This window comes from Ursus maritimus, unplaced genomic scaffold (genome assembly GCF_017311325.1).
Source record: "Ursus maritimus isolate PB19 unplaced genomic scaffold, ASM1731132v1 scaffold_20, whole genome shotgun sequence".
In the NCBI taxonomy this organism is placed as follows: domain Eukaryota; kingdom Metazoa; phylum Chordata; class Mammalia; order Carnivora; family Ursidae; genus Ursus; species Ursus maritimus.
Window position 1 is genome coordinate 14626060 of NW_024424453.1, and position 15577 is coordinate 14641636.

A 15577-nucleotide genomic window follows, 5' to 3' on the forward strand; every position below is an offset into this window, starting at 1 on the left:
CCTTGAAGGGGATAGCTTCTTTGCACAGGTTCCAGTCCATTGTAACTCGTATTTTTGCAGACAACAAGAAAACATGTTTTTATCTTATGGAGGTTTGTTTTTGTTTTTGGTTTTGTTTTGTTTTATCTTATGGAGGTTTTGCTTTTCTTTTTCTCTTTTATTTCCTAGATCACATTGGGTAAGTGGAAATATATTCCAAATGCCTATCCGATCGCCTCTTGGTTTTAGAATACTGGCTGTCCCATCTAAATGTAATTTAACTTGTTAAATATCTACTATACCTTTATTTCTATGATCAAAAATAAGATTAACTTGATTGCAAATAGAATTTCACAACCATATGTAAATTAACAAATATCTTCTACCTAAGTTTACTACTTCAAACTAATCTGCAGACATAATAGCTTACTAATGATCTTACCATTAGGGGCGGTGGGGGGGCACGGGGAGGGCAATAAATCCTGGTGTCCAGAAAAAAGCTAGGAAATTAGATCAATAATTCCCTTTTCACTCAAATTGATGTTGAGAGAGTTAAATAAAGAGATATTTTAACAGATCTAATTGACAATCCTTTGGTTTTTCTATTATCAAATCTAATTCCTAAAAACAACATAATTGATAAAAACTTAAAGATTATTGCCTTGAGTTTTAACACAAAAGTAGTTATCAGGATTTTGACTTTTTGATATTCGTGCTCTATGAAGAAAGGACATCTGTTATGTGTTTCCCATTCAGCACACACAGATAATGCTTCACTGCACAGACCATAACTCGACATTTTAAAAAACAAAATGACTGTGCCCCCTGGTGGCCAATGCCTTTTGGTAAATGTTACACACCATACCACCATCATAACCACCATATCATTGTCTTAAGAAAAAAATCCAGTCAAACACCGTCACTCCAATCTAAACACTGAACCAACAAGTAAAAAAATCAAAAGCTCAAAAGACTATAGTACACTTGTAGGATCCGCTACATCCAACAAGATAGAATTCCTTTTGTTTTTAGAGAAACTAAGTAGATTGAGCTTACACTGGAAATACATATCCTCTAAGATCACCTTCTAAATTGACAAATCATCAACACAAGTCTGTAAGGAATATTTATTCATATTTTATATTCTGTAGTACTTGACAGATCCTCTAAGAACATAAGAGCTTTAAACATGTTCATCAGTTACAAAACTCCTAACAAAATCTTTGATAGCAAAAGAGCATAGAAACAAATACAGAAAGTAAATCCATGAAAACTTAAGAGGCAGTAGAGAAATTCTTCAGTTTCGTAAACAAAAGTGAATCCTGACTAAAAGAAATTCTTTGGTAATGAAGCCAAAAGCATACTGTTGTTGTTGTTGTTGTTTTAAAGAAACAGACCTTCAATCATTCATTACATTATTTGCCATTTGCAGTTTGTTATGATAACTCAGTCACTGTTGAACATAATCTGGTTAACTAAAGTTGAATACAAACTGGCTATCAATCTGATTAAGGGGGCCAGAACTTAAAATTACTAATGAAAATGGTCATATCCTAGCTAAAGAAATTATTTCAGTATTGAGTATTCAAAGAGAATAGCGACTGGCAAAAAGGGATCAGATAGCGCAGGTAAACAGATAAAAATAAAACAGTACAAAGTAATAAGGTGTTAAAACTGGTAATTAGTTTTTCCTGTTAACTTCAAAGACAACGATCAAAGATTCATTTATTAAATGAGAAATACAGGAATGTGGAAAAAATGAATTATTTCATTATGGCTCAAATTATCACTCAGAAAGGAAAGGTATTATTACCAAATCTCCAGAGCGGTCGGACACTCATATACCAGCAGTATATAAGACTACCTGTTTTTCATATCCTTGCTGGCCATTGACATTTGTTAGACTCTATTTTCACTAATGAGTGTGAAATGATATCCTATTGTCATATACATAAGGAGAGATTTTTAAGATATAATAGCAAAAAACTGACAACTTACATATTTATAAATAATGAAAAAATAAATTGTGATATATTCATAAAATGAAGTATTATGCAACAGTCAGAATGAATGCAGACAATATAACAACGCAGATAAAATTCAAATATAGTGTTGGGTGAAAAAAAAAGCAAGTTTAAAAACCAGAACAAACAAAATTTAAAAGCAGGTACAACAATGTTTATAGATTCATATAGAAGATAAAATATGTTTTGTAACAAATAGGAAAATCTAAATTTCAGGATCATGATTATCTATGAGAAGGAAGATAAGGGAATGGAATTTGGAAGAGAAAAAAATGTTTCAAAGGTACTGGTAACACTTCTTCTTTAAAAAAAAATGGCAAAATATGAACATCCAGGTGGTAGGTACATAGGATGTTCTATTATTTCCTTACTCTGTGTGTGAAATACTTCATAATTTTTAATAAGTGAAAGCAACCTAAACACAATGACAACCAATGACAAAGAGGATTGGTTACATTATGGTGCAATTCAAATATTATTTTAAGAACTGCATGATGACATGAATGCATATATATTTACACAAAAAGATATCCATGATATTGGATATGCCGTGATTTTGCCAAATTTTAAGAAGCTGCAAAATACCATAAACACATAAAATGAAGGCATAAATAGGTCTATAAAAAACTCACATAATTATACCCAAGTCTACCACTATAATCCCTTGTAGAATTATGTACGGTTTTCATATTCTTCTTTATACATGTCCTTTACCTTAATTTTTATGGTGAGCATATACTGCTTATAATCAGAAAAGTATTTTTTTCATGGGAAGAAAAATTAAAAACTACCTTTACCATATCAAATTGAGAAAGCCAGCAAGAAAATCTAATGAAAACTAGTAAATGAACAAACAATAAAGATGCCCAGTAATGAAACAGGAAGTGCAGGGAGTGTGCTGAGTTAGGAGATCAGACATCTTAGCCTTCTTTGACTTACAGTGTGGTTGGAAACTAAACAGGACAATGTGCATGGGTCCAAGAATGATGAGATTAACTGTGGAAGAATATGAGCCAAGGTTGGCTTTGGGGAATTCTACATAAGATGCAGAGGGTTATGTGTAGATTTTCCATGCTTTCCTTCAGGCCCTCCTCCCCCTTACTCTCTTCTCCCTACCTCCACACTTCTTCTCCAAGTAATAAGCTGTCATAATAAAATAATTCATTATTTTCCACATCTAATGAAACACTCTATTCCCTGATAAAGTTAATAAATGAATGGGTAATAATTATCTTTAAAATTAACAGGAAAAGATTTTAAAAGCTCAAAATTCACTGAAGATGCATTCTTTTTATACCTGTGTGTATTTGAAAAATGTCTTTTGATTTTAGAATTCCTATTTTACGTATAAACAGGTGTGGTGTTACTTCTTATTTTAATGGTTCCATTTCCTTTATCCTTCAAAAAAGGAACTCTAACCTTTGTTTTAGTCTACAAATTGAAGGTGATTTTATGACAGTTAACAGTTCCTAGGAGTAAGGAAGCCTAAGTATATTCAGCCTTACCAAGACTTCTTCATATCACAAAATTATCAAGAGTTTTGGGAGGGGAAAATACAGCAGCTGCTATTAAGCATCTTCCCTACAATGTAAGCAAAGGTGGCATCACAAATAAGGCATCCAAACAACCATAGTTCCTTGCAAAATTTGCATTTTCCTGCACTAGAGAAAAAAAATTTTCTCTTCTAATCTCAAGCCTTTGTATGAAACAAAATCATTTCTTCTGAAAGAATCCTGAAGAAGTTACTAGTAAATTTTTAAATTATAAGTCTAGTTTGTGGAAAATTAGTGATAACACAGGGTGCTAATTTAAGAATAATGATCAGGAGAAATGATTTATAAGGATACATATCATATCATAAAAGGTACAAATTATCTAGAACCTTTGTTCTAGATATTAAGAATAATACAGTCAAGGACAAAGCTGCATCCCATGACCTTCATCCTCTATGTCTTCTCATCAACACGAAGAACATACACTAGGTACTAGATTACAAAAACATTGTACACAATGATCATGGTATATCTAGCCCAAAAGGTATTTTGCTAAAAACAAGATTTGCCGTTGATAGCTATACTCAATCTGATGCTAGGCTTTAGGGATAAATCTGGTTTCTAATTTTTTAGTAATCAGCATTATGATGAGGGAACAGAAGGCAAGCTGAAGACAAAGCACAAGCTGACACCCTACAATCCCCATCCCCACCCCTGACTGGATAAATGCGACGTTCCCCAACCACTCCTGGTTGCCCTAAAGCTAAGGGAAGGAAAAACAAATAGTTAAACTAGAGATTACAGTCCTGTAGGACCTAAGTCTCCCTCAGCCTACAATTTTTTTTTTTAACAAGAAAAACATTCTTATCAATAACCTACAGGAAATGTGGATGAAATTAGATGTCCTTATAACCTGCAGCCCATTAACAGATACTTGAGGCAGACAGAATATAGTGTTCCGGGCACCTGGGTGGCTCAGATAGTTTAGCATCTGCCTTCAGCTCAGGTCATGATCTCTAGGTCCCGGGATGGAGTCCCATGTTGGGCTCCCAGCTCAGTGGGGAGTCTGCTTCTCCCTCTTCCTCTCCCCTTGCTTGTGCTCTCTGCCTCTCTCACTCTCTCTCTCTCTCAAATGAATAGTCTTTAAGACTCCCTTTTCCTTACCTTCCCCAACTCCCAAGTATATAATCAGCCACCCCTCACAACCCCGGTGCAGGGCAGCTCTTTCTGCTCATGGGTCCTGTCTCCGTGCTTTAATAAAACCACCATTTTGCACCAAAGACGTTTCAAGAATTCTTTCTCCGGACCTCATCCTACCGAACCTCACCTATGTTCCCAAATCCACATCAATTATCTCCTCTACATATCAAGTCACTTCTTCAAAGTATATAAATAAGAAACCTTCGAAAAGTTTGATCCTCCTGATGATGTGGTTTTTGAATATAGGTGAGGTTTGGTGTTGAAAGGGTATAGAAAAATGGGTATTCTCATGCACTGTTAATGGGAATAAATCAGTACAGCCTTTTGGTTTTTTAAAATTATTTTAAGCCTTGTATAACACCCAGTGCTTATTACATCAACATGTCCTCCTTAATGTCCATCCTCCAGTTACCCCATCTCTCCACCCCAATCCCCTCCAGCAACCCTCAGTTTGTTTCCTAAGATTAAGAGTCTCTTATGGTTTGTCTCCCTCTCTGGTTTTGTCTTGTTTTATTTTTCCAGTACAGCCTTTTGGAAAGGTAATTTAGTGCTATCTATGAAAATTTTAGATGTATAAACCCATTGACTCATCAACTATACTTCTAAACCTCTATCCTAAAGAAATTGTGGATAAAAAACAAAAATATCTGTTAGTGGGAAATGACTAATAAACTATGGTCCTTCATGTTATAGGATACCATTCAGTGCTTCATAGGAACATGCTAGATCTATAGGTGCAGCTGTGGAAAGATCTCAAGACATAATGCTAAGTGTGGGGATGTACAGGGAGTCAAATTAGAGAGTAACATCCTAGTGGGTATCCGTCATTCATAGTGCCCCAAATTTTCTGAACCCACGTTCCCCACACTAGGAATTCCACCTTTCCAAAGCAGACTAAAACAACAAAAACAACAAGAAAAACTATAAACTATATTAGCCAGCCTCCATCATAGCTAGTATTTCACTAAAGCATGTGGCTAATAACTATGGGGCCCACAGTCAGAACAATCAAGGTGTTAGATTTGAGAATCTGCTGAAGGGTATTTCTTTAGCTTGGGTGGCAGTTGAGGCAGAATGTTTTGAGGTAAGATCACAGAGGCCTCCTGATGGGAGAAAAGGGTGTTATGCTTTGGGGATCAGTGGCTGCATCAATCCTTTATCAAACCATTTCTACCAGGAGGTTCTGAGTTTTATTCCTGACAATTTGGAAACTGCTTCTCCAGGATATAGTAGGGAGTAAGGGACAGGAGGAGCTACGTAGGGAGAGATAGGTAGGGGGCCATGGGATCAGGATGACAAAATTCAAAAATGTGGGAGATAAAAGGAAACCAAAGATAAGGGAACAAACCAGATCATCCTGTCCTAGGTGTCAGAGGTAGGTCTTGTTATAACAGCTACTTGTGACCAACAAAATTACCAGACCGACCCTAAAAGGGAAGCAAAGCCACTTAAGGTGTTATCACTAATCCTTGCTCAATGGTGATATGACTAGAGATGTTAAAAGAATTTAAGTTCCCTGGTCAGCTTTCTATAAAAAACCATCCCTAAAAGCCCCCAGTGGAAACCCTGTCAGGACCCTCACTCCTGAGAGCTTTTTCTGTATCCTTGCTTAATAAACTTCTGTTGCTTTGTTTACTCCCTCACCTTTGTCTGTGAGATTCCTTCTTCAACTCCGTGGGACAAGAATCTTACTCTCCCACTTCAATACTCTAGATATCTGTATCCCTTCATGAATCCCTTTCTGGGTAAATCAGCTAGAATTGATCCCATTATAAAAATTAAGAAACCTTTCATATATATAAATGGTAATCACTTATGAACTTCTTGAGTTCATAAATTTATGAACTAAAAAGCACAACATATTCAGAAAAAGATCTGAAGGTCTACAAGATCACGTAACACCCTGATATTTAATGCTGAAGAGGGAAGTGGAATTGACATGTATAGATAAAGAGGGGGTAATGGAAGGCTTTTCCTTTTTCCTCTGTATACTTCTTTTCTGTTTAAATATTTTTACAATGAGAAATAGTCCTACAATGCTGGGAATTTTTTTTAATCATTTAAAATCTTCAAAAAATTAAAAACTAATATGCTCTTCCCAAAGGTGCCTGACATCCTAAATGATAATAATAGTTTTATGAAATTTTAAGACCCTGAAAACATTCTGTGGTACATACACACAATTTCATGTATTCTAACTTACATAACATAAAAACTTCATCTTGTAATGGGGAAGGACTTTCTAACCATGACCCCAGAGGTAGAAGGAATGCATAGTAATTTTTAACTACATAAACAAAACTACTGAAACCTTAAACAAAGTTAAAAGATGAAGGACAAACCAGAAAAAATGACCTGAAACACATATGATATGGCAAATAATAAATTAATATTTCCAGTATATAAAGAATTCTTAGGAATCAGTGGAAATAGACATTTTAATTTAAAGATGGGCAGAGAGGGGCCCCTGGGTGGCTCAGTCAGTTAAGCTGAGCATTCAGCTCAGGTCATGATCCAGTGTCCTGGAACCAAGCCCAATCCTGCTCAGCTAGGAGTCTGCTTCTCCCTCTCCCTCTGCCTCTTCACCCCCCAACCCCTGCTTGTGTACACACACTCTCTCTTCAAAAAAAAAAAAAAAAAGCTTTAAAAAAATAAAATAAAAACGGGCAAAGAGCATTAAAAGGCAATTCATTCTCGCATTCACACGTACACGTTCAAACATACACACATGCAGAAAACTTTAAGGTGTTCAAGCTCATTAGTTTTTTTTTAATCAATTAACTAAAATTTGGTAATATCTAGAATTGAAGAGGGTGTGTAGGGGGGAAAGACAGTCTCACACACTATTGGTAGGATTCTAAATTATCCCAAACTTTCAACCTGGAATATACAATAAACTTTAAAACATGTGTTCCATATACAAAGCAATTCTACATTTGGAAATGTATCTTATACAAATAAATAGACAAATACACAAAAAAGCAGATTTTCACTGTAGCACTGTTTATAAAAGCAAAACTGGGCAACCTAAAAATCCACATGAAAAATTTAACAAATAAATGTTCAAAAACCCACAGTATTTCATGATATTGCAAAACCATGCAGCCACTGCAAATAAAAACAGATTCTTCTCTAATACTATGAAATGATGTTCTAGATAGAAAATTAAGTGAAAAGGCCCAGAAACCAAGTAGCATGTCTCTATTTAGTGTTAAAATATAGATTATATAAGTAAACACTTACATAAATAATGCATACACATATATCTATAAACATACACACACATCCACACACACAAACCCCCACACACACAGCACATATCTTAGAAAACAGGTCTGAAATACATACCAAAATGTTAACAGTGGCTAGTTCAGAATGATACAATCATAGGTGATTTTCACTTTCTTCTTTATACCTTTTGAATAGTCAAAACTTTTTAACAAATGAGTATGTGTGGATTTTATGATAATAGTAAGAAATATTTTCATTCTTTACATAAAGAGCAATAAAAATGACCTTACTAAATACCTGTGCTTTTACCGCATATTACTATTTGCTTACCTTTAAACCTTCAGCTGGAAGTCTATAACCAAATCTTGCTGGAAGGTCATCAAATGTCTGAGATGCATTTTCAAAATTATACTAAATATAAAATTAAAAACAATTAAGTTACAATCAATTTACATATAACATTAAAAACAAAGTGTTTATTATTTAAGTTGTCATTTCCAAAATTCTGATCCACTATCACAGCTTCACACAATTAAATCAACTTTGTAAATGTACATCCCCTAAAACAGCAAGGAATATATACAATTTACTACATATACAACTGCTTAGATTCTGATTTCATATAACTTATTAAACACTAGCAATTCTATAACATTAAACCACTTACTGCTTTCTTTTTCCCACAGTTCCCTAGCAAGGAATTTTCTCAACAGATTATTTTCCAGCAAGAGTTCCAATTGACTTTCTCTCAAGAGTCTGATTTAATAGAAGAGAGACACAGGATTTCTGGCCCTAGCTGCAAAAGATGCCTTTCCTCAAACAAAGAAGAAGATCAAATAATTTTTAAGAAATTGTCTTTTATATATAATTTGGACATTTTCATCTAAAGCTGAACAATGAAAGAAGGAAACTCAATGATATACATCGATATTAGAGAACTGAAGGCATTCAAGCTCAACTTTCCCCTTCCTTATAGGTATAGATTCCTATGTTACAGTATTTATCAGTTCCCTAACAAAATAGAGCAAAACAAAGCAAGGGTTCTCTGTAATTGTAGAAGATAATACTAATGATAATTGTGAAATGAGTTTGCTGTATTATTTAAGAATGTTCAATCTGCTATACAGAAAAGAGAAACAAGGAAGATAGATGAAACTAAGCAAAGATAGTAAACAAGTAACTTCTGAAACACAGGCGAAGCTTGCATGATGTATTAAAGTTAAGATAGCTTTTTGCAAACAGTAGGCCAAAAGTAGAGAAAAACAGAACACATTGTTTTGAATATAGGTAAAATGGATGGAACGAAGCAAGCGTGTTACGTATAGATAGCAAAGGATAGTACAAAAGATCAAGCAAACTTTAAAATATTCACAAAGCATGGATTAGGTCACAAATCCAGATTGAGAGCTTTGTCATCTCCCAATCAAACGCCCACTGGGGATACCCATTGTAAATTCAAGTGTCATATGCCAGAGACAAGCAGAAAAAGAGCTCTGCAGGTTAACAGCAAGTTATAGCTGTGTTCAGATGTAACTATCTTGAGTCTCTTCAATAGAGCAAATTTTAGATCCAAAAACCTTTCATGTCAATCCTCCTTGCTCACCCTCAACTCAGGTCCTGGTAACCACACTGTGACCAGACAAAGTTGGTACAGCATTGAGAAAGACTGGGCAAATAACAATGGGCAATACAGGATTTGGGTAGCATGGTTCTGGCATTTCACTTGAATCTTATCCTGAGCATCTTAACATACCCATCTTTTAACGGTACTTCTCATTGTATGTTTGTGATTACTTCTCATTGTATGTTTGTGATTAATTCAATAAAATGTGTGATTTGAGCATATGAATTTGGTCACTGAACCTAACCACTCTGTTACCTCTGGGATAACATTACTTGGAAGCCAACAATGCTTCAGGGTAATTTCCTACTGTAACAATAACAAACTACAGAGTGCTCTACGGTTTACAAAGTGCTTTAGAGTCACAAAGGGCTTTTTATATCCACTATCACAATGTATCATTTAAGCTCTTAATTAAAACACCTTTCTCTAATTGAGTCAAGTGTTAAACTTCAGAAAGCCACTTAATCCCTCCAAGACCAAAGACACTACTGTAAAATAAAGAAATTGATCTAGATCAACACAGACCAAAGAAAAAGCACAAATGTGTGCAGGCACTACTTTTTAAAATCAGGAAATGGAAAATCTACAACTATACTAAGTTTGTTTTTTTTTTAAATCACTTCCTATTACTGAGGAGTTTCACTTTTTTGGCTAAAATTTCAGAAATAAAATGTCTACCTTGAACAACAATACTTGCAACACTGGGACTTGGAATAAGTTTTGTTACTGAGTGAGACCCATTCTGAAATTACTTCATCTTTCCTTAAGAGCAAAACATGGATTGTCCCACAATGCCTCTTACACTCACGCTGTTTAAAAAGAAAAAAATATTCCGGGGTGCCTGTGTGGCTCAGGCGGTTAAGTGTCTGCCTTTAGCTCAGGTCATGATCTCAGGCCCCTGGGATCAAGCCCCACATTGGGCTCCCTGCTTCTCCCTCTCCCTCTGTCTCCCTCTCTCTCTCTGTCTCTCATGAATAAATAAAATCTTTTAAAAAGAAGAAGAAGAAAAAGAAAACAGTCCTATCATGAATAAGACAAACAGAAACATCTTTAGCACAAAAGTACTTTTTAGTATTGGAGGGTGGACTGCTGCTCATCAAATTAAAAAAATGCTTACTGTTAAAATTCTTGAAGTAGAAAATAAAGTTATTCCTCTCTGGAATCCCATCCTTAGTGATTGCCACATAACAGTTTTAATCCACCTCTTTTGAAAGGGTCTTTTCTTAACCAAGTCTCTCCTTCAACAGCAGCCTCAACAGAAGGTTTAATTTAATTTAGAAAGTAACAAATGCTAACAATTATTGAGCGCTTATGATATCATGCTAAACACCAGACAGGTGTACATTTATTTAATCCTTACAAAAACCTTGTAAAGTTGGCCACTATTTTATCATCCTTTGTTTTACAGATTGGCCACAAAATGTTGAAAATAACTTGCTCTAGTAAGTAGGAGGATCCAGGATTCTCACCCAAGCAGGCTGGTCCCAGAGTTCTAGCTCTTAACTCATTGCCCCACACTGTCTCCCATACAGTCTCATTTCATAACTTAAGAGATGTTAAGCTATTTGTCCAAGAGTGGCAGAACTGAAATTCAACTCACATTCTAACTCCAGTGCAGGAGCTCTTAATAACCACACTATATAATCCGATCCATTCACACCACTAACCACTGGGTGCTTCTCTCCTACTCTGCCCACTGACCCTCACGACCACCTACCAAGCAACAGATTCTCTCTGACAAATCCCTTCAACAGAATCAAAAGGTAGACTGGGAGTAAACCAAAATTGGGTTGTTTGACTCTGAAGCTACATTAAGATGGATACTAACTCCCAGTAAGATCATGGAACAGCTCAAGGCTAATTCGTAATTCCTCACTTTGTTTTGGGTCAAAAGAGAAATGATGAGATAAGAGATGATGAGGATGAACTGCTAACAGAAATAACAATAATCTAAAGTACCAAGGAATAGATGCTATTAAAAAAAATACGAAAGAATTAAATCTCCAAGGAAAAGCTGTTAATTGGTTCAAACATTTATTGAATTCTTACTGTATAACTCTCACTAGGCACCAGAAACAAAGTGCAGTAAGACACAGTTCTGCCTTCCAGGTACTCACAAGCTAGGGGGCTTACTGACAAGTCAGCAAGGTGCTATAGTAGCACCTCCATATTCTCTTAGCAATCTAACGAGTTGGACAAACACTGTTGTCAGGGAATTAACAAATGGGAGAATTCAACTGCCAAAAATAAAATCATCTGAATTTTTTCTTTTCAAAAGCAGCATCCTAATACCAGTCCAAAACGGACCAACCTGATGCCCAATTTATTTAAATCTGTAATACTACACACTCAGATTTCAGGATGCTCTTATTTAGTTAAAAGGAAGAGCTAACGTTTTCTGGCTCTTGACTCACTTCCTTTTAATGCTTGTGTTACCACATCTAGTTCCTCTGCCTTGATATTTAGTTCCCCTTTTTACTAGTTACATGCCGTCACAATCTACTCTCCTCCAGCTACTTCTGCATCATCAGCCTTCTATCCTTTAGCGTCAGCATAAAGATTCCCATTTAAGCAGCTCCCAAGCTAATGGTTCCTTCCCTAGATGATATCAATATTTATTCCACACATTTACTTGCTTGAAACCCAGGGAACACTGCTGGCAAAGACTGATTGTACTCCTATACCTAATATTTTATTTTGTGTCTACATTAAAAAGAAAAAAAACCACCTCAGGCAGTCTCATACACCGCTCGAGGTAGTGGGTGAAGGATGAGAAGAATGATAATTATAATGAAGATAAAAAAGATAAAACATTTACTAAGTGTTAGATACTGTTCTAAGCAGTTTATCTTATTTAATTATCACTACAACATACCAGTTTACAAATAAAGAAACTGAAGTACTTAGAGTGGCTAAGTAATTTGATTAGGATCACCCAGGTGGTTAAGTTCCCAGAGCAGACCACCGAGGCTTATTTAACCCATCACATAGCTGAACCATAAAATAACAATCCACTTCAGGTAAAAAGAAAAGAAGGAAAACAAGGAGTGGCAGATGTTAAGAAACAACAGAGAAAGGGGAGGGGAGAATATGGAAGAAAGCAAAGGAGAAAAGCGACACACGGAGAACTTCATTCCCTGACCAGTCCATAAATCCTCTACTTCATTTCAAAAATCATCCCAAGAATATTCCAAGGACTTTGGGGACCAATTTAGAGGAAAATTTTCATGTCAATGGACTCTTAGTCCCTACAGGTTCTACTTTTATTCCACCCAGACTACTCCAGAAAAAATCTAATCAACCAGTTCCCTATTAAAGAGGGTAACAAAGGGTGACAAATTTCATAGGAATTAGAGTTGATACGATTCAAAAGTTAGGATACAGAAACCAGCCTGGCTCTCCCAAATTCTGCAATGATCCTAGACACTTCCCCAAATACCACAGTATACAGAAACATGGCTGAGGATCACATGAAGCTTTGGTCAGCAACAATTCTGGCCCTTCCATCTAGAATGACCTACTGTCATTAAGCAAATCACTTGTATGCAGAAATTAAAAATAATAAGTCTTTAGCATAGTATCTAGAGTCTGATGTACATACATACACACACAGTTAATTCTTCCTTTTCTAGCTTCACAGAAAATATACACCTCCCAGGGTAGAGGACAGTAAGACAACCTAGAAAGAACTACTAAAGTTTTGAGGAGCAATCTTCTGTAAAAACTTCTCTCAAAGACAAGATTGTTGCACTTCCCTTCTCATTAACGTTAATCTGAGCTTGAAGTTTTCTATAAGCATTTTATATAATTTTTCAAAATATCATTGTCAAAGTCATTAGAGCTATGCTAATTACCAAGAAAAACAGTAAGATTCTACACAAATACACAGCATGTAGATACGTGTGCGCATGAGCACTCCTGAGAACGCACATGCTCTCGAGAGCAACAGCATTTATTAGGTACCTATTGTACGTGAAATCTTACGTTAGATATTAAGCAATAAAAAGATGAGTAAGGTCCTCCGTTTTTAAGTAACAACTATGTGTACACACCTGTATGTTCATAGGTAAATGTCTTATCATTTAGGACTTTTTAAAAGCTCTTCTCTGAAGGATACTTTTTAGACATGAATGAATTTTACTGTACTTACTGCTAAAATGTCTGCTTCTACAGGTAGTAGGTTTAAGAATGCAAAGAGCTGGACAGTCAAGATGGTATAGACTTGTGTAGCCGACAGCATGAGCATCCCTATGGAGAGCAGCATCTCGCTGTAAAATCACCTGGAAGACAAGCAAGTAACAGTGAGCTCTGATGCTTTGTCCCTGAAAACAAGGCATTTCATATGTTAATTCCTGATGCCCAAATATCTCTTAACTACAAACACGGGTTAACATTAAAATTAAACCTATTTCAAAAGCATAAAAATTTACACAGATTTGGACATTTAGGTAAACACCCAAAGTTAGTCAACAACTACCTAACTCATGGTGACTAAGTTCTGTGTTTTAACCACAAAACAAATGTCCTCCCACAGTTCTCGGTGTATAGTACATCTTGTCTACTAACTCGGTTATGAAGGGAACTAGATTTCAATCTAAATAAGGATTTAAAAACACTTTACAATTTTTATAATTTTAAGGAATTTTTGTACTTCTTTGAATATAACTTATAATTTCTCATGTAAATTTACTTATTTATTCTTGAATATTGTACCCACTTTAGAGAATATAAAAAACAGCCAAGTATTATAAAGTAATATGTTTTGCCTTTTCCCTCTTAACAATATATACCTTTTTCCCTCTCTACATCCCAATGACGATAGCGCAGTTACCTTTTCCAACCTCACCCAATTTTCTACGTGAGTTCTTATCTATCTTGCAGCAAAAAGATACCATTAAGGACCAAACAATAACCAAGTAATAAGTATTAAAATTCTCTTGGTAGGCCTCAACCATTAGTATAACATTTTTTTATTTTATTTTATTTTTTTTAAGATTTTTTATTTATTTATTTGACAGAGATAGAGACAGCCAGCGAGAGAGGGAACACAGGCAGACGGAGTGGGAGAGGAAGAAGCAGGCTCTCAGCGGAGGAGCCTGATGTGGGGCTTGATCCCAGAACGCCGGGATCACGCCCTGAGCCGAAGGCAGACGCTTAACGACTAAGCCACTCAGGCACCCCCCGTATAACATTTTTTTAAAGATGAGAACAAAGTTTGCAAAGACAAGGGCCTTTATAATGAATAATTTCATTAAATGCCACCAAATCAAGTAACACCAATTTTGATGATGATTACTGTTGATAAGGCTCCGTATTTGGTGACTACCATACAAACTCAAACTGTGACTCTGACACACACACACTGAAAGAGAAATACCTCTGAATAATTTTTGAACTATCTTCTTACAAAGCCATTAAGATCAAAGAAGAAATAAAGTTGAAAACATGTCAAATATAGCTCTATTTCAAAGACACAGAAAGTAGATTAGTGGTTGCTGGGGGGCTGCAGGTAGGAGTCAAGAGAGGGGTGGTAGGCAGCTAGGAATGAGGAATGACTGTCCATGGGTATGGGGGTTTTTTGGGGAGTGATAAAAATTCAGATTGTGGCGATGGTTGCACAACTCTATAAATATATTAAAAATCACTGTGCTGGCATTGCCTCAGTGGCTCAGTCGGTTAAGCATCTGCCTTCGGCTCAGGTCATGATCCCAGGGTGCTGGGATGAAGCCCCGAGTCGGGCTCCCGGCTCAACAGGGAGCCTACTTCTCCCTCTGCCTGCCACTCCCCCTACTTGTGCTTGCTTTCTGACATATAAAATTTTTTAAAAATCACTGTGCTGTTCGCTTTAAATGGGTAAATCTTATGGTGTGTGAATTAAGTCTATAAAGCTTTTTTTTAAAGTATAGATTTGTTGATATTAGTTTCTTAGGTAAAATATATAATATATCTCTGTGCAGAAAAGAATTAACATGGCAGGCCTGAGGCTGCTATCCTTAGAAACACCTGCTTGCCAGGCTGGCCCTTCC

At 35.9% G+C, this 15577-nt stretch overlaps 1 protein-coding gene across 4 annotated transcripts in view; it reads right to left on the reverse strand.

Annotated features, from left to right (window-relative positions):
* RNF13 (ring finger protein 13) overlaps positions 1–15577 on the reverse strand; it is a 168776-nt gene that overhangs the window by 129776 nt on the left and 23423 nt on the right. For all 4 annotated transcript variants that reach the window (XM_008707231.2, XM_008707242.2, XM_008707221.2 and 1 more), the window contains 2 exons: positions 13702–13831; positions 8258–8338 (listed from right to left, as the gene is read on the reverse strand). In XM_008707231.2, coding sequence (XP_008705453.1) covers positions 8258–8338; positions 13702–13815 — 195 coding nt within the window. In that variant the 5' untranslated portion in view covers positions 13816–13831. The remainder of the gene's footprint in view (positions 1–8257; positions 8339–13701; positions 13832–15577) is intronic.